Source organism: Mesoplodon bidens (genome assembly GCF_964165515.1).
Source record: "Mesoplodon bidens genome assembly, chromosome: 1".
NCBI classification, from domain to species: Eukaryota; Metazoa; Chordata; class Mammalia; order Artiodactyla; family Ziphiidae; genus Mesoplodon; species Mesoplodon bidens.
In genome coordinates, this window is record NC_138176.1 from 102,746,502 (window position 1) to 102,765,589 (window position 19,088).

General features: G+C 40.1%; 1 protein-coding gene across 2 annotated transcripts in view; it reads left to right on the forward strand.

Moving 5' to 3' along the window:
• KIAA0232 overlaps positions 1 to 19,088 on the forward strand; it is a 93,137-nt gene that overhangs the window by 22,560 nt on the left and 51,489 nt on the right. For both annotated transcript variants that reach the window (XM_081232347.1, XM_081232348.1), the window contains exon 2: positions 11,693 to 12,191. In XM_081232347.1, coding sequence (XP_081088473.1) covers positions 11,961 to 12,191 — 231 coding nt within the window. In that variant the 5' untranslated portion in view covers positions 11,693 to 11,960. The remainder of the gene's footprint in view (positions 1 to 11,692; positions 12,192 to 19,088) is intronic.

The following is a 19,088-nucleotide window of genomic DNA, read 5'->3' on the forward strand; positions in this document are numbered from 1 at the left end:
GATTTATTGATTACGTTATTTTTAAATGGAGCTTTATTCATTTCCTAGGACTTGACACACTTCTAGATGGGGAAGAGACTGTAGGTCTGATTGTCCATTACCATACAGTTTTCCAGTTAGGTGACTAAACGTACGTGACCAGCTTTTAGCCCTTGGTCCTGTCTTCAGTGATAGGGCTGTAGGTTAGGTTATAGATTCTCTGTGGATTTTCTCTTCTGGCCATAAATTGGCTCTGGAGCCAGGCTACCTACTAAAGAGAAAAGCAATACCTTGTGTTCCAAATTGATGCACTGAGATCTGAAACTAACAGGCAAAGATTGTGTGTATATGTATAACTATCTCATTGTATGAGTGCACTCTCTGGTTTGCTTGGCAAATATTATTTAGGAAATTTGTGAGAGTAGTAGAATATAAAAGCCAGAGTCTTACTATTTCAGACATCTATTCTCATTTCTATGTTCTTTTTTCTATTTCTATCTTATACCCTTTACCCTTCCCCTTCAAAGGCTTTTCTTTATGTGAAAATCCTATGGACACCCAAATTGAAGAATTATGAAAAGATAGTTGCAGGTAATGTAGGCCTTTGATGAATACTAAGCATTTTAACCATTTTTTTGATGAAATTTGTAGTGACAAAGGACCAGTTAAAAATAGAGTGAAGGCATAATTTGTAGAAGTACCATACCAGGTCAAAGGGAGGGCAGTGGGTTTCAGTGGGAAGAAGTGCAAATTGGTTACCTAAGGATGAAGACCAAAGCCCACTAATTCAGTGTGGTGACACCGAAGGAAAAATCCTGAGCGTCGCTGTGTATCACTAACACCGTGCACAGTGCCTGGTACACAGTAAGCCTCCAGTAGGTGTGTGGGTGGTGAGAGAATCAGTGAGAGCCCTGGCTTAGAGGGTTACTCCCTTCCAGGGGGTTTAGAACTTGACTAGAGTTGAGTCCCTCCCCAGCCCTCCCCGCCCTCTGCTGGTGTTATGAATATTGTTTTATTTCCCAAACTTTCTCCTTCGGAATTCATTCCCCCCATTAGATTTGGAAAGTATTTGGCTAGACACAGTTTTGATCACCTGTCAGGGTCTAAGCATTCTGCTAAATAGTACCTAGAGTATGTCACAGTTTGGCCCTGAAAGACCTTTCAGCCTCATTTGAGGGGACCCACACGCAGGGAGACAGTTGGAGAATCGTGTGAATGGAGGTCATTGAAAGGCAAGGGTGATGAGGACAGCAAGAGCTCTCAGTGTCGCAGGGAGAGAGCCGTGCGGCCTGGCCTTAATGTAGAGAAGGCTTCTTAGAGGAGATGGGGCAGGACCCCACTCCACTGCCCCTTAGGTGTTAATGTCTCAGCGATGTTCATGCCTTCCGAAACCTTTCTGAGCATGTTAGTTTAGTCTCTCTTGTATGGATGATTTTTCTTTTGCAGTGTTTTAATTGACCTGTGCCTTTGAATATTCCATCTAAGTTTACCAGACGGCTGGTTTCAACAACGTTAGACTTTAGGGTTTTATTTTATGAAGAGTCCCATATTTTTTGCCCCTTGAAGTAGTCATTAGGGCCACTGACACCTGTTCCTGCTCTTGCCTCTCCTTCGCAGCCTGTAAGAGGAGTGTGTCTCCCCACCTTGTGGAAGTGAAGTGAGGCCATGAGACTTGGTTTGACTCATGAGGTGTGAGTGAGTCACTTCCAGGAGGAAGCTTTCAAAGCGCTGGTACACACTTTGGTGCAGATCTTCTTTTTCTCTCATTCCTGGATTATCAGGGTTCAAGACTGGCAGCCATAGTCATCCTGTGTCCCAGGGTGATTCTGCTGAGTGACTGTGCCGGGCATCCCTGCCAACCCGGGATGGACACGTGGCGTGAGCAAGATAACAGACCTTTGTGTTCAGCTGCGGCAATTTGGGAGTTGTTTCTGCAGCACATCTACCCTCTTTGGACTAAATAACCTTTCCTCCCAATTTTGTCTGTTGGCCCTCTATTCTATTTATTCTCAGTTTTCGTTTTGCTCTGTTGATAAGCTTCATCTCTTCTTGCCGTTCTGTACAGTCTGGCTTCGTCATTAAACCTTCCATGATTGCGTTCTACCGTAACGAAATTTGACTTGTTGACATTTGAGGCCTCTCAAACATAAAGGTAAATCCTTTCCAGTTCCCTCACACGATTCCTCTTGGGCACAGTGTTATCTCAGAATAACACTGTGGTTGGTACCCTACCTTCCGGGTATAAGGAAGAGTGTCTCGTACAGCCTACAGGCACGTGAGGAAGGACATGTGAACTCTTGAAAAGAGCTAACAGTTCTTGGTTTAGCCCAACATAATCATTGCCAGCATTGTCCAGTAGAACTGTGATGATGGAAATGTCCTGTACTTTATATTTGCACGGAAGCCGCTAGCCATGTGTGGCTATTGAGCACTTGAAATGTGGCTGGTGTGGCTGAGGAACTGATTTTTAATTTAAATTTTAAGTAGCCACATGTGACTAGTGACTACTGTGTCTGACAATGTAGTAAGACGCTAGAACAACACTGGGATTACATAATGCTAGGTGAAAAGTGCAGGATACAAAAGTATATATTTGTTTTTAACATGTTGAAATATTGAAAAATTTTAAGTTCTTTGCAAAGGAGAAAACACTGATAATCACACCAGAATAGTAACAGTGAATTGTATTAGGGTAGAGAAATTGTGTATGGGTGCCCTTCTGTTTTCATATTTAAAAATACTTTAAAGAACTTTTATAATAAAAGTATATAGGAGCAGAAAGAAAAAGTGCTCTGAGACTAAAAGAATGCTTCAGCAAGTGAATATATTGCTTGAACAGAGCTGCACAGATAGTTCTTCACAAGATCTACATTTTATTCAATACATTTTGCCTGAAGAAGCCAGATTTACAACTGTTTACTATCTGGTGCTCTTTATCATCAGTTGTGCTGTAACACAAGTAAATTGAGAAAACAATCCACAAATAATATTGTGTGTACCATGTCAGAAAGACATTATGCTTTTTGAAATAATTTTTATGAGTTTTGAGCAAACCTAAAAATACGTACAATATATTACCAAAAATGAAGGGAAGTACCTTAATATGTCTGCCACATGTCTGCTCTACTTGAGCACTAAGGAAACTGAGCTATAGATTGAGTGTATGTCTCTTACAGCTATTTAAGGGCACTCATGGGAGCTGTAACTTGAATTATTTTCAGTAATGTATGTGGTGTTACAAAGAGTATAAAAAGATGGCACTACATTTCTTAGCACATTGTTACATAGGGTATGAGATTTTGGAAGATCAATGAGCTTCTTCAAAACCACCCCTCAGGACTTCCCTGGTGGCGCAGTGGTTGAGAGTGCCCCTGCCGATGCAGGGGACACGGGTTCGTGCCCTGGTCCGGGAAGATCCCACATGCCACGGAGTGGCTGGGCCCGTGAGCCATGGCCGCTGAGCCTGCACGTCCGGAGCCTGTGCTCCGCAACGGGAGAGGCCACAACAGTGAGAGGCCCGCGTACCGCAAAAAAACAAAAAACAAAAAACCATCCCTCAGGGGCTTCCCTGGTGGCACAGTGGTTAAGAATCCACCTGCCAATACAGCAGACACCAGTTCGAGCCCTGATCCGGGAAGATCCCACATGCCACGGAGCAGCTAAGCCCGTGCGCCCAACTACTGAGCCTGTGCTCTAGAGCCCGCGAGCCACAACTACTAAGCCCGCGCGCGTGCCACAACTACTGAAGCCCACGCGCCTAGAGGCCCTGCTCCACAACAAGGGAAGCCACCATGATGGGAAGCCCACGCACTGCAACGAAGAGTAGCCCCCGCTCTCAGCAACTAGAGAAAGCCCGTGCGCAACAACGAAGACCCAATGCCGCCAAAAATAAATAAGTAAAATAAATAAATTTATTAAAAAAAACCCCACCCCTCAGCACCCTGCCCCCCGCCCCAAATCCCACTTCATTATTAAATTACTCATTTGAAGATTGTGGCATTACTATGTTTTGTCTGGCTATTGTTGAAAAAGTATTTATGTAATAACTTCATTACCTAGATCTGTTTTTTCTCCTTAATAGACAAATCATTTGTGACCAATTATCACTCTGAAAACATGTGGACTAGATAAAGAATTAAATGCTTTTGGTTTTAGAATTCAGTTTGTCATTCTAGTTCCAGGTCTGATCATAAGCACCACAGGCCCCAGGGCCCTCACTCCTGGAGACTGAGGGTGACACGGGGTTTCTTGAGGGGGTGGAGGGGTGTGTGGGGGGGGTGGTGTCATGGGTGTGGGCGTGGCTTGACAGATGTTCCCCCCTCACTCCTCCACTTTCACTTCCAGGCTCATATTAATACTAGGCTTGGAGGCTTTCATCTATCCCCCAGTCTTTGGGGGTGATTTTCATTCACCAGCAGGGCTGTGTTTAATTCTAGAGTCCATAAAATGTCTAGAAATTGCACACTAGGCCACAGAAGGAAAGTGGTGTGTGCTAAGCTTCTGAGTCTGTACTGTTTGGGGATAGTGCGGCTTAAATGCAGAGGTTGCTCTGCAGATGTGCACATTCCAAAAGACAGGAAACAGCAGCCATGGTATTTCTGTGTTCATCCTCTGCACTTCACCACCTTGAGTTCTTAGCAGCCTCGCACTGGAATTTGTAGTAGAGACCAAACTGTTACTTAAAAAGAGGAAAGGCTTTGGTATGACTAAAACTAGATTTTTATTGTAAATGAAGATGATTTCATAGTTTTTTTTTTTTTAAGGATAACGAAATTATTTTTTGTACTAGAAGCCTAATGTATTTTACATAATTACTATTCTTCAGATAATCATATCAGTGAAGAACCCTGTTAGAGTAAGCAAATATAAACAATTTGAGGGGGGTAGTTTGTAATAACAGCACCTTCCATTGGTGTGACATTTTGTGAAATACAAAGGTCACAAATATCAATACTTGGATGCATTTCTCACTTGCTCATTGAAACAGCCTTGAGAGAAGTTGAGAGGCAAGGAGAGGAAGTATTTATTATTCTCCTTTACAGATGAGTTATGGGCAGAAAACCCAGCTATTCAGTAGTGGAAGTGATACTGACTACAAAAACCTACATGTTATGGACCACTGGGCTGGTGCACTTTGCACTCTTCCATCCTGCCTTCCTGAATTAAAGAAGATGCATGCTTCCATGGGCATTAATCAGCTATATATAGGTATCCTTAATAAAAACCATTTAAAATTTAAAGTAAAAAAGACAAGAGAAATTCTAAAATAAGTGTATTATTGTTGGACCTTTAAAATTATCATTTATATAGCCCAGTCCTTAGGATGATTTGCGTTAATTTTACGTGGGAGAAAGATGCTCAAGACAATTTGAAGGTCCTTTTTTCTCAGCATAAGCCTTTGTAGAAAGAAAAGTTGAAAAAACGGAACAAAACGAAGAACCTTTGAGTTTATATGGTGGTGCTTTTTCTTTAAAACTTTTAGAGAAGTTAAACTAAAATGCAGTTTAACTTCATACTGACTAAACTTCACATTTGAAATGAGTATGAAGGTGAATAGACAGAGTTTGACATATGGGTGTTTGCTAGCCATGTTCTTGAACTTGCTGGGTGGATGTTCAGTGGGTTTTGCATGTGCTGGTCACATCCCTCCATTGTTTTGGCCACGTGGTGGATCACACCTGAAGTAAGTTAAACAGGTAATTTTATTTCTGAAACAGTTCAGAACTAGAAATAAAGAGTCTCTCATTCGGTCAAATGTTCACTCTGCTACCAAGGGCTTGCAGCTTAGGGGAGGGGAAGCTTAGTTATGACCCAATATTTATACCTGGGCCATCTGTTAACAGTTTAGGTTCACAGTAAGGAGAATGGACACTCCTGAGCCCCAGGAACATTTAGACATGTCATCACGGTACAGGAGGAAGCCAGCTTGGGGTGCTTCTGTCTCAGACCCTTGTTACTGGTGTCCAGTTACAGGTGCTGCCCAGATGACTACATAGGCTGACGCTCCCAGACTTAACCAGCCTTTCCTCTCTTTTCCTCAGTCCTCTGAGTCTGTTCTATGTAGAGAGTAAAAACAAACTATAGTCACTAATGACTCTAGGGATATGGACAATTTAAAAATTATATGGCATCAGCTATTGAACAAGTCACAGCAGGAGTTCTGTTAGGGGTAATGATGCAAGGGAAGGTCTTAACTGGCTTTGATGAGATCATGGGCGTTCAATGTGTTTTGCTTTTTTTTTCTGCATCTCACCTACTTCTTGAATCCTTTCATTTGTCTAAATCTCTTAATGACAACAGAGAGAATCCCATGGTTGGGTTGATACCATGTTTTAAAGTAAGCATAGTAAACTAAAACAGTTTTTCTTTATCAGTCTTAACAGTGAACCAGGTCTTTCATATGTGAGTTTTTAAGGCCTTTATGCATTTAAATAATGGGAAAAAGCCTTATACTAAGTTGTTTGCAGCGAAACTAATTTTTAGAAGTTCTCTGGCAAAGACAATTATATACATTTCGTTAAAGACATTCTTCTGATACCTCAGTACTCTCTGGATCTGATGTATAGTGTTGGATTCAATTCCCTAAAATTTCGTTAGAATTTTTGCATCTGTGTTCGTGAGCCATGTTGGTCTGTAGTTTTCTTATAATATCTTAGTCTGGTTTTTATGTTAGGGTAATGTTGGCCTCTTAACATGATTTGGGAAATATTCTCTCCTCTTCAATTTTTGAGAAGAGTTTGTATAGAATTGGCATTATACTTTCCTTAAATATCTGGTAGAATTCACCTTTAAGCCAACTGTGCCTGGAAATTTCTTCGTGGGAAAGTTTTTGTTTGTTTGTTTGTTTATTTATTTTGGCTGTATTGGGTCTTCATTTGATGCCGTGGGTTTTCTCTAGCTGTGGCGAGTGGGGGCCACCCCTTGCTGCGGTGCGCGGGCCTCTCACTGCAGTGGCTTCTTTTGTTGCAGAGAACAGGCTCCAGGTGCACGGGCTTCAGTAGTTGCAGCACGCGGGCTTCAGTAGTTGTGGCTCACGGGCTCTAGAGTGCAGGCTCAGTAGTTGAGGCACACAGGCCTAGTCGCTCCATGGCATGTGGGATCTTCCCAGACCAGGGCTCAAACCCGTGTCCCCTGCATTGGCAGGTGGATTCCCAACCACGGCACCACCAGGGAAGCCCCGGTGGGAAAGTTTTAAACTGTAAACCCAATTTCTTTTATAGGTACAGGGTTATTAATTCTATTTCTTCTTGAGTGAACTTTGGTAGTTTGTGTTTTCAAGGAATTTGTCCAATTCATCTAAGTTTATTTTATTGGTGTAAAATTTTTCTAATAGCCCCTTATGGTCTTTTTTATATCTGTAGAATCTGTAGTGATCTCACCTCTTTCATTCTTGATATTGGTCATTTGTCTTCTCTCTTTCCTCAGTCCTCAGTCTGGCTAGAGGTCCATCTTGTTGTCTGAAAGAACCAGCTTTTGGTTTCATTGTTTTTCCATTTTCTATTTCATTGATTTCTGCTCTCATCTTTTATTTCCCTCTTCTGCTTAGCTTAGGTTTCATTTGCTCTTCTTTTTCTAGTTTGTTAAGATGAAAACTGATTTGAGACCTTTTCTAATATAGGCTCTCTTTGTACTATAAATTTTCCCCTAAATACTGCTTTAGTGGCAACCTAAAAATATTGATACGTTATGTTTTTATTTTCATTCAATTCAAAATACTTTCTAATTTCTTTTTGCCCTGTTGGTTATGTAGAAATATGTTCTTTTTAACTTTTTTTTTTTTTTTTAATTTTGGCTGCGTTGGTTCTTTCTTACTGCGTGCGGGCTTTCTCTAGTTGCAGAGAGCGGGGGCTACTCTTTGCTGTGGTACACGGGCTTCTCATTGGGTTGGCTTCTCTTGTTGCGGAGCACGGGCTCTAGGCACTCGGGCTTCAGTAGTTGTGGCACGCAGGCTCAGCAGTTGTGGGTCATGGGCTTGCTGCTCCGCAGCATGTGGGATCTTCCCAGACCAGGGCTCGAACTCGTGTCCCCTGCACTGGCAGGTGGATTCCTAACCACTGGACCACAAGGGAAGTCCCATCCTTTACTTAACCTATTTGTGACTTTACGTTCATTGTAGAATTTTTACTATATTGTAATTGGGACTTGTTGTTTTAAGACCCATCTCTGCCTTTTAGTTGGTTAAGCCATTTAAATTTATTATGATTATTAACAGCTATCTTATCACAGTCTTCAAGAGATAACATACCATTTCATGTGATGTATAAGAACCTTATAATAGTGTTCCAGTTTCCCACTCCTGGTCTTTATGCTGCTGTTGTCATACATTTTATTTATACATATGTTATATACATATGTTATACATATATACATATGTTATAAACCTCACAATACGTTGTTGTTTTTGTTTCAACGGTCAGTTATCTATTTTCTTTCTTTCTTTCTTTCTTTCTTTTTAAAATCTTTGGCCATGCAGCAAGGCATGTAGGATTTTAGTTCCCTGATCAGGGATAGAACCCACGTCCCCTGTATTGGAAGCGCAGAGTCCTAACCACTGGACTGCCAGGGAAGTCCCTCAATTATCTTTTAAAGATACTTAAATAACAAGAAAATTTTAGTTAATGTTTCTGGTGCTCTTTGTTCCTTTGTGTGGATAGGACATTTTGTCCTATCATTTTCCTTCTGCCCAGTCACTAATGACTCTAGGGATATGGACAATTTAAAAATTATATGGCATCAGCTATTGATGGACTTCCTTTGACATTTCTTTTAGGGCAGGATTGCTGGTGATGAATTCTTTCAGCTTTTCCATGTCTGAAAAAGTGTTTGTTTCACCTTTGTTTTTTGTTTTTTTTTTTTTTTTTTTTTGCGGTATGCGGGCCTGTCACTGTTGTGGCCTCTCCCGTTGCAGAGCACAGGCTCCGGACGCGCAGGCTCAGTGGCCGTGGCTCACGGGCCTAGCCGCTCCGCGGCATGTGGGGTCTTCCCGGACTGGGGCACGAACCCGTGTCCCCTGCATCGGCAGGCGGACTCTCAACCACTGCGCCACCAGGGAAGCCCTCACCTTTGTTTTGAAATATGCTTTTGATGAGTACAGGATTCTCAGTTGACAGGTTTTTTTTTTTCAATACTTTAAAGTGTTTTTGCCCCATTATCTTCTCATTTGCATGGTTTCCATCAAGAAATCTGATGTCATCCATAACTTTCTCTTCTACCTAATGTTTCTTTTTTTCTCTGGCGACTTTATTACTGGTTTGAATAGTTTTATTATGTGTTAATTTCTACATGTTTCTTGTGCTTAGACTTCATTGAACTTCTTGGATCTGTGTGTTTTGGTTTTCATTCGTTTTGGGAAAATTTTGGCCATTATTCAAATATTTTTTTCTGTCCTTCTCTCTCTCTTCTGATTACATGTATGTTAGATTTCTTAAAGTTATCACACAGCTCACTGAAGCGCTGTTAATTTTTTGAACTTCTTTTTCTCTCCATATTTCATTTTGTATAGTTTTGTGTATGTGTGTGGTTTAAGATTCAGTAATCTTTTCATCTCAAATGTCTGATCTGCCATTAGTCCTGTCCTATATTTTTAATCTCAGACATTGTAGTTTTCATCTTTAGATATTTGATTTTTATATCTTTTCAAACATATGAGATATAGTCATAATAACTTTTAAAGTCTTTTTCTGCTAATTCTAACTTTTGTGTTGATTCTGGATTGGTTTCAGTTAATTTTTCTCCTCATTTCCACTCCCTTTGTGTCCCATTTCTGTGCATGCCTGCTAATTATTTATTCATTTATTTAGGCAGCAGCACCACCGCGGGTCTTGTGGCATCTTAGTTCCCCTACCAGGGATTGAACGCAGGCCCTCGACAGTGAGATGGGAGTCCTAACCATTGGACCGCTGGGGAATTCTCACATGCATGCTAATTTTTGATTGGATGCCAAACATTGTAAATTTTATCTTCTTGGGTGGTGGATATTTTGTATCCCTTGAGCTTTGTTCTGGGGCCACAGTGAAAATAGTTGGAAACAGTTTGGTGTTTTGGGTCTTGATTTTAAGATTTGTTAGGCAGGTCCAGAGCAGTGTTTAGTGTAGGGCTAATTATTCCCCATGACTAAGTCGAGACCCTTCTGAACACTCTACCTAGTGTGCCCTGAATTATGAGGTTTTCCAGTCTGGCTGGTAGAAAACAGGCACCATCCCCAGCCACACTGAGCCTTAGGGCCTGTTTCCTCCTTTCCTTTATGGTGACCCTTTCCTGTGCCGTGGCTGGGTCCTCAGATGCATGCCCCAATTAACACTCTGTTGAAGGCTTAGGAGCAACCCTTTGCAGGTATCTGGTGTTTTCCTCTGGACAGCTCTCTCCTCTCGGTACTTTTCCTGTGATCTCCAGCTGCCTTAGATTCTCTGACCTACTTCCTTCAGCCACCGCTTCATGTCTCCTCATTGTCTTGGTGCAACCTTCACTGAATGAGTGCTGGCTATCCACCTGCTTCAGGTGATGTCCCCAGAAGTGAATGTATTGGTTAATTGATGATCTGTCTGGCATCCTGAGATCCACACGTATTAAACAATTTATGGAAAATGTTTTAATTTTGAGAGTCAGCTGGAAAATTTCAGCAAGTAAACATTATAGAAAATCTTTAGTTTATCTAGTTTTTATAATTCAGAAAAGAATTATAGAGAAGACTTCAGGAAGTAGCAGTATACGTATTAGTGATACATTAATCTAGTAACTTCATCCTGTGGTGGATTTAAACATATTTTCTTTATATTTAATGTTTGTAACATTTAGTGTGTAGTTCTAGATGAAGTGCAAGAAACTGAGCGTTAAATCTTTGGTGAAGAGTGTGTCTTTCTGACTTGATGCTCTTACTAAAAATAATTATTAATACTTTTTAAAAAGTCATTTTTGTAACCCTCTTATTATCTGCTAAAATTCATGCAAAAGCTGATCCCATGAGATTTACCTATCACTATGTTAGTTTTCATTTTCTAGTGGCATAAATTAATCAGAACTCTAGCATAAAGAATATTATGACTTAATAAAGCCATTGTTAGATTAGTATGACATATTTAAAGTATGTTAATTGAGTGGAAAAGAGTGGCATCTATCACAAGTAATCAGAAAGTCAACCTAGGTATATAAGAAGAAAAGTTAAAATAGATATAACAGTATAACCTGGCAGGGCTATAAGACAAATGTGTGTTTCATCTTAATTTTTATGAAATAAGTGATGAGCAGTCCAAAGTTTTTAGCCATACAAAAATTGATTACCTATGTAAAACTTACATTTATGGGACTAATTTTTTTTACCAGTGTTTCAATGAAATTACCGTTCAGCTGCTTGTTTCTGTTTTACTTTAAAATGAGCTAGTGATTTGTTACGAGATAAATTCTTTCAGCATAGCAAAATTTTACAAGTCCAGTCTCTTGAGACATAGCAAAATAAACATCAGTATAATTGAGCATGAGTACAAAAATACAAGTTTCTGAGTTTTCCTTACTTTTAAATGATATTAAGCTTTTAAAAGTTTAAAATGTCACTTAGTTTAAAATGTCAACAATTACAGTAAAAAAAAAAATTAATGTTCCAAGATACCAAAGGTATTTTAATAAAGAGGAATGGTTCATTTGGATTTTTTTCAAAAGATCAATGATGTAATTTATATTTATACATGACGCATACCTTTTTTCTCTCTTATTTTTGTAGGTTCTGCTGGAGACTTACATTTGGCCTCAATGTGAAATTAAAGTAGGAAATCACATCTACATGTATGTTGCTATCAGGATGTTGATTCATTGATCATGCCTGAAGAGGGAAATTCAGTTCTAGATGGCTGACTGCCAGCAAAAATAAATGCTTACCCTAGATGTCAAGCATCTCTCCTTTTTACTGGAGTGAAAATCCCCTCCAGATACCAACAGAACATCACTGCAGAAAATGCTCCGCGTTTTAAGGATGTCAGCAACCTAAATTCATGCGCCCTATCTGTACCGTTGTTGTGGATGGTTTACCATCTGAAAGCTCCTCAAGCTCTTATCCAGGCCCTGTATCTGTCTCTGAAATGTCTCTGCTTCATGCTTTGGGTCCAGTGCAGACCTGGCTGGGACAAGAGCTAGAGAAATGTGGCATTGATGCCATGATTTATACTCGATACGTCCTCAGTCTTCTGCTGCATGACAGCTATGACTACGACCTGCAGGAACAGGTATTTACATATTGTAAATGTTTTGTGAAAATTTATGATTGTGTCTACATTTTCCTTCAAAGAGCACTTTGGTATTCTAGCACAAGTTAGACGGCTGGGGTCCACAAACTTTTAAGCTGTCAGTGAATATAGATGAGCCGCATTACCAAACACACTGTTTGGTTCAGTCATTTTCTCTGACATTTTCTTGATGTTGATTGCATTCTGGCACAGACTCTGGATCTTGTCACAGATGGTAATAGTTAGATGACCCGCTGCCTTTGAGTTAACACTGCTCCAGAATGTTGGTTTCTACTGTTTAGGAAAATCAGACATTGTGATTAGACGTTTTAATCGTTGGGTCTGTTATACTTCTTAACATTCCAGAGTTTAATATTTCATTTTATCTCCAAGAACGATGATAAACTGCTTATTAATCAAAGCGTGTGTTTTGAATCAGTAGACTTAAAATTTTGGTAAAGCATATAACCTTAAAGTGTCCAATACACATTTTGCTTGACTTAGGTGCTTAAGGTGAAGAAAGCAACCAAATCTATGTTCTTGAAAAAAATCTCAATTTCAGTCTCACTCTCCAAGAGAAGCTCCTGAATGTGAGGCTTGCTGAAAGGGAAGCAGAGTCATCAGCACTGAACGAATGAGCTCTGGGTGACTTCCGGGTACAAATGTCATGTAAAAGGGAGTGTTTTGGGAATTCCCTGGCGGTCTAGTGGTTAGCACTCTGCACTTCCATTGCAGGGGGCACAGGTTTGATCCCTGGTTGGGGAACTAAGGTCCCACATGCCTTGTGTCACGGCCAAAAGATAAACAATTTTTTAAGAAGGGAGTGTTTTGTGGGCAGTATTTGTTGTTGTTGTTTTAAACCATTGTTACTAACACTGAAAACAGGAGCAAAGTTTCATTGACGGAAGAATCTGGCTTTGACCTTCCAAACCACAGAGCAGTTTCAGAGTCCTGTACATACAGGGGGTTTCTCATGCCTAACATTCTGTCACATGTCAGTTGTGCAGAGTATTTTCCACTGCTGGTGTTCCCCATCCTTTGTAGCTGGACACAACTACATTTCCCCTGCTTCCAGGTTGCTTACTGCCCTGGCTGGTGATTATTAGGTCAAGTAAGGCTTTGAGAGGGTGGACTTAAAACCTAATAATCAGAAAATGTGTTATTTTGGTGGTCAGTATTTTGCATAAGTTTCATACCAAAGCTCTATTATTTTCCATCATATTTCCAGTAAATATACTTTAAGGGCAAGTAAAATGTTAAATCTACCAACGTAGAAGAATTTTTATTTCCAGAAATGAGGAAGATATTTCTCGTAACTCAAAAATCATGTACTTCAGCTGTAAATATGTACTCGTTGGAAACATCGTTTTTTAGTAGGAGTTTAATAAGACTTCTCCCTTCTTAAAATTGTGTATTAACAGTATCAACACCAATAAATTTATTAACACAAAGTATTTATGTGTTAGGTGCTATAGTACATGGAAAAAGGGGTAAAACATAAGCCTGCTATTAAGATTATAGTGCACACTTCCGTGATGAGACCTGTTTGTGAATCCCTCTGGTCTCTGTGTTCGCTGTAGGGCGGGGGCGGGGAGGGGGTCTTGGCAGCTGTCAGCGCCCTACTGTGTTGATCCTCCCTGTTCTGGTTCATCTTTAGGACACAGGACGGATAAAGGTTAGTGAAAACAGAGCATGTCTGGAATTACAAGGAGAATCCACAGGGAATTAAAAGGGCCCTAAAATCCTTTTCTGCTCAGCCCTGGCTAGCACAGTGCCAAGTCCCATGCTGATGGGGAAGGTCAAATTGAAAATGACCTTTCATAGGAGATGACCCATAACTTTTCCATGACTCAAGGAGGAGGATGTGCTCACTGTATCCCAGAGAGAGTCAGGGCACAGAGCCGAGGGAAGGGCCTGAGCTGACCTTCGGTGATTCAGACTCCACCTAATAATGGGCATGCTCACCAGCCTGCTGTGGGCGAGCAAGCGTGCCACTCTCCTGATCCCTGGGTCACACTGAGGGTGGGCTCACCCCTCATTTGGAGGCCAGGTGACTCCACTTTTGGGTGTTTGTTTCCTTGCATCTTTTCTCACCCCTCAGTCCTTGAATTAGTCTAACCTTGACTTGAAAATGCCTAGTTTTAACGCCATTGCTTCAACTACTGGCCTTATTTGTCATGTTGAATTCATGGCTTTTCACAGTTTTGGCTAAAAGAAACACACAAAGAGCTTTTGAGTTCTGAGAAACAGATTTTGTACTGCTGCTGTACCAGCAGCCCCTGGTGATTGGGTAGGAAGTACAGCTCATCAGGCCCTGGTCTTGCTTGAGGCTGACTAACAAACAGAGTTACATGTAAACCTCTGATTTGGGCAGGTTTGTAAATACAGTTGTGGCATCAGATGTGTACTGCGTAGTTCTGGAGAACAACTGCCTTCTGTCTAATACGTAGATATTATAGGTGGGTCATAGTAATTTTGTTTCCACAAATTCTTTTTTTTTTTCTTTTTTCTCTTTGTCAGGATTACCATACTCTGATAAACGTATGCTTAGGTAAATCAGGAATTCACTATACGTCATTTTTAGATGTAAATATAAACTACTTTTCTAACCCATCCTTCAAGGTCAAGGTCACCTTCCTCTGTGAATCCACTTCTGATAATTCCTGATGAAAACAATGGCTTCTTCTTCCAAACTTGACCATATTTCTACTATAGAGCTCTTAATTATAGTTATTAGAATGTATTATCTTTCCCAGTAGTTTATAAGATGCTTAATGGCGGAAATCATATATTCATCTTAAAATCTTTTTTAAACTTATTATTAATTTTTTTTGCGGTACGCGGGCCTCTCACTGTTGTGGCCTCTCCCGTTGCAGAGTACAGGCTCCGGACGAGCAGGCTCAGCGGCCATGGCTCACGGGCCTAGTCACTCCACGGCATGTGGGATCTTCCTGGACCGGGGCATGAACCCGTGTCCCCTGCATCGGCAGGCAGACTCTCAACCACTGCGCCACCAGGGAAGCCCCTAAACTTATTCTTTGAAATAATTTCAGACATCAGAAGGATTGGAGGAGTACGACAAAGAACTTCAGTCAGCCCCAGTTGCTAACATTTTCCCACTTTTGCTTTATTTCTCTCCTCTCCTTTTTATGCCCGTTTATCCTACATAAATCAGCATATTATTTTATTTATTTATTTATATTTTTTGAGTTTTTGAATTTTATTTTATTTATTTTTTTATACAGCACGTTCTTATTAGTTATCCATTTTATACATATTAGTGTATGTATGTCAATCCCAATCTCCCAATTCATCCCACCACCACCCTCCACCCACCACTTTCCCCCCTTGGTGTCCATACATTTGTTCTCTACATCTGTGTCTCAATTTCTGCCCTGCAAACTGGTTCATCTGTACCATTTTTCTAGGTTCCACATAATGCATTAATATACGATATTTGTTTTTCTGTTTTTGACTTCACTCTCTGTGACAGTCTCTAGATCCATCCATGTCTCTACAAATAACCCAACTTCGTTCCTTTTTATGGCTGAGTAATATTCCATTGTATATATGTACCACAACTTCTTTATCCATTCATCTGTCAATGGGCATTTAGGTTGCTTCCATGACCTGGCTATTGTAAATAGTGCTGCAGTGAACACTGGGATGCATGTGTCTTTTTGAATTATGGTTTTCTCTGGGTATATGCCCAGTAGTGGGATTGCTGGGTCATATGGTAATTCTATTTTTAGTTTTTTAAGGAACCTCCGTACTGTTCTCCATAGTGGCTGTATCAATTTACACTCCCACCAACAGTGCAAGAGGGTTCCCTTTTCTCCACACCCTCTCCAGCATTTGTTGTTTGTAGATTTTCTGATGATGCCCATTCTAACTGGTGTGAGGTGATACCTCATTGTAGTTTTGATTTGCATTTCTCTAATAATTAGTCATGTTGAGCAGCTTTTCATGTGCTTCTTGGCCATCTGTATGTCTTCTTTGGAGAAATGTCTATTTAGGCCTTCTGCCCATTTTTTCATTGGGTTGTTTGTGTTTTTAATATTGAGCTGCATGAGCTGTTTTTATATTTTGGAGATGAATCCTTTGTCCGTTGATTCGTTTGCAAATATTTTCTCCCATTCTGAGGGTTGTCTTTTCGTTTTGTTTGTAGTTTCCTTTGCTTTGCAAAAGGTTTTAAGTTTCATTAGGTTTCATTAGGTCCCATTTGTTTATTTTTGTTTTTATTTCCATTACTCTAGGAGGTGGATCAAAAAAGATCTTGCTGTGATTTATGTCAGAGTGTTCTTCCTATGATTTCCTCTAGGAGTTTTATAGTGTCTGGTCTTACATTTAGGTCTCTAATACAGTTTGAGTTTATTTTTGTGTATGGTGTTAGGAAGTGTTCTAAGTTCATTCTTTTACATGCAGCTGTCCAGTTTTCCCAGCACCACTTATTGAAGAGACTGTCTTTTCTCCATTGTATATCCTTGCCTCCTTTGTCATAGATTAGTTGACCATAGGTGCGTGGGTTTATCTCTGGGCTTTCTAACCTGTTCCATTGCTCTATATTTCTGTTTTTGTGCCAGTACCATACTGTCTTGGTTACTGTAGCTATGTAGTATAGTCTGAAGTCAGGGAGTCTAATTCCTCCAGCTCCATTTTTTTCCCCTCAAGACTGCTTTGGCTATTTGGGGTCTTTTGTGTCTCCATACAAATTTTAAGATTTTTTTGTTCTAGTTCTGTAAAAAATGCCAGTGGTAGTTTGATAAGGGTTACATTGAATCTGTAGATTACTTTGGGTCGTATAGTCATTTCCACAATATTGATTCTTCCAACCCAAGAACATGGTATATCTCTCCATCTGTTTGTATCATATTTAATTTCTTTCAGCCGTGTCTTATAGTTTTCTGCATACAGGTATTTTGTCTCCCTAGGTAGGTTTTTTTTGTTTGTTTGTTTTTTTTTGCGGTACACGGGCCTCTCACTGCTGTGGCCTCTCCTGCTGCGGAGCACAGGCTCCAGACGTGCAGGCCCAGCGGCCATGGCCCACGGGCCCAGCCACTCCACGGCACGTGGTATCCTCCCAGCCCGGGACATGAACCCGCGTCTCCCGCATCAGCAGGCGGACTCTCAACCACTGCGCCACCAGGGAAGCCCCCTAGGTAGGTTTATTCCTAGGTGTTTTATTCTTTTTGTTGCAGTGGTAAATGGGAGTGTTTCCTTATTTTCTCTTTCAGATTTTTCGTCATTAGTATGTAGGAATGCAAGAGGTCCCTGTGCATTCATTTTGTATCCTGCAGCTTTACCAAATTCATTGATTAGTTCTAGTAGTTTTCTGGTGGCATCTTTAGGATTCTCTGTGTATAGCATCATGTCATCTGCAAACAGTGACAGTTTTACTTCTTCTTTTACAATTTGTATTCCTTTTATTTCTTTTTCTTCTCTGATTGCCGTGGCTAGGACTTCCAAAACTATGTTGAATAATAGGGGTGAGAGTGGACATCCTTGTCTTGTTCCTAATCTTAGAGGAAATGCTTTCACTTTTTCACCATTGAGAATGATGTTTGTTGTGGGTTTGTCATATATGGCCTTTATTATGTTGAGGTAGGTTCCCTCTATGCCCACTTTCTGGAGAGTTTTTATCATAAGTGGCTGTTGAATTTTGTCAAAAGCTTTCTCTGCATCTATTGAGATGATCATATGGTTTTTCTTCTTCAATTTGTTAATATGGTATATCACATTGATTGATTTGCGTATATTGAAGAATCCTTGCATCCCTGGGATAAATCCCACTTGATCATGGTGTATGATCCTTTTAATGTGTTGTTGGATTCTGTTTGCTAGTATTTTGTTGAGGATTTTTGCATCTATATTAATCAGTGATATTGGTCTGTAATTTTCTTTTTTTGTAGTATCTTTGTCTGGTTTTGGTATCAGGGTGATGGTGAGCTCATAGAATGAGTTTGGGAGTGTTCCTTCCTCTGCAGTTTTTGGGAAGAGTTTGAGAAGGATGGGTGTTAGCTCTTCTCTAAATGTTTGATAGAATTCACCTGTGAAGCCATCTGGTCCTGGACTTTTGTTTGTTGGAAGATTTTAAGTTACAATTTCAATTTCATTACTTGTGATTGGTCTGTTCATATTTTCTATTTCTTCCTCATTCAGTCTTGGAAGGTTATACCTTTTTACGAATTTGTCCATTTCTTCCAGGTTGTCCAATTTATTGGCATAGAGTTGCTTGTAGTAGTCTCTTAGGATGCTTTGTATTTCTGCGATGTCTGTTGTAACTTCTCCTTTTCCAATTTTATTGTTCTGAGTCCTCTCCCTCTTTTTCTTGATGAGTCTGGCTAATGGTTTATCAATTTTGTTTATCTACTCAAAGAACCAGCTCTTAGTTTTATTGATCTTTGCTATTGTTTTGTTTCTACTTCATTTATTTCTGCTCTGATCTTTATGATTTCTTTCCTTCTGCTCACTTTGGGTTTTGTTTGTTCTTCTTTCTCTAGTTCCCTTAGGTGTAAGGTTAGATTGTTTATTTGAAGTTTTTCTTGTTTCTTGAGGTAGGCTTGTATTGCTATAAACTTCCCTCTTAGAACTGCTTTTGCTGCATCCCATAGGTTTTGGATCATCATGTTTTTATTGTCATTTGTCTCTAGGTATTTTTTGATTTCCTCTTTGATTTCTTCAGTGATCTCTTGGTTATTTAGTAACGTATTGTTTAGCCTCCATGTGTTTGTGTTTTTTACGTTTTTTTCCCTGTAATTGATTTCTAATCTCATAGCGTTGTGGTCAGAAAAGATGGTTAATATGATTTCAATTTTCTTAAATTTACTGAGGCTTCATTTGTGACCCAAGATGTGATCTGTCCTGGAGAATGTTCCTTGTGTACTTGAGAAGAAAGTG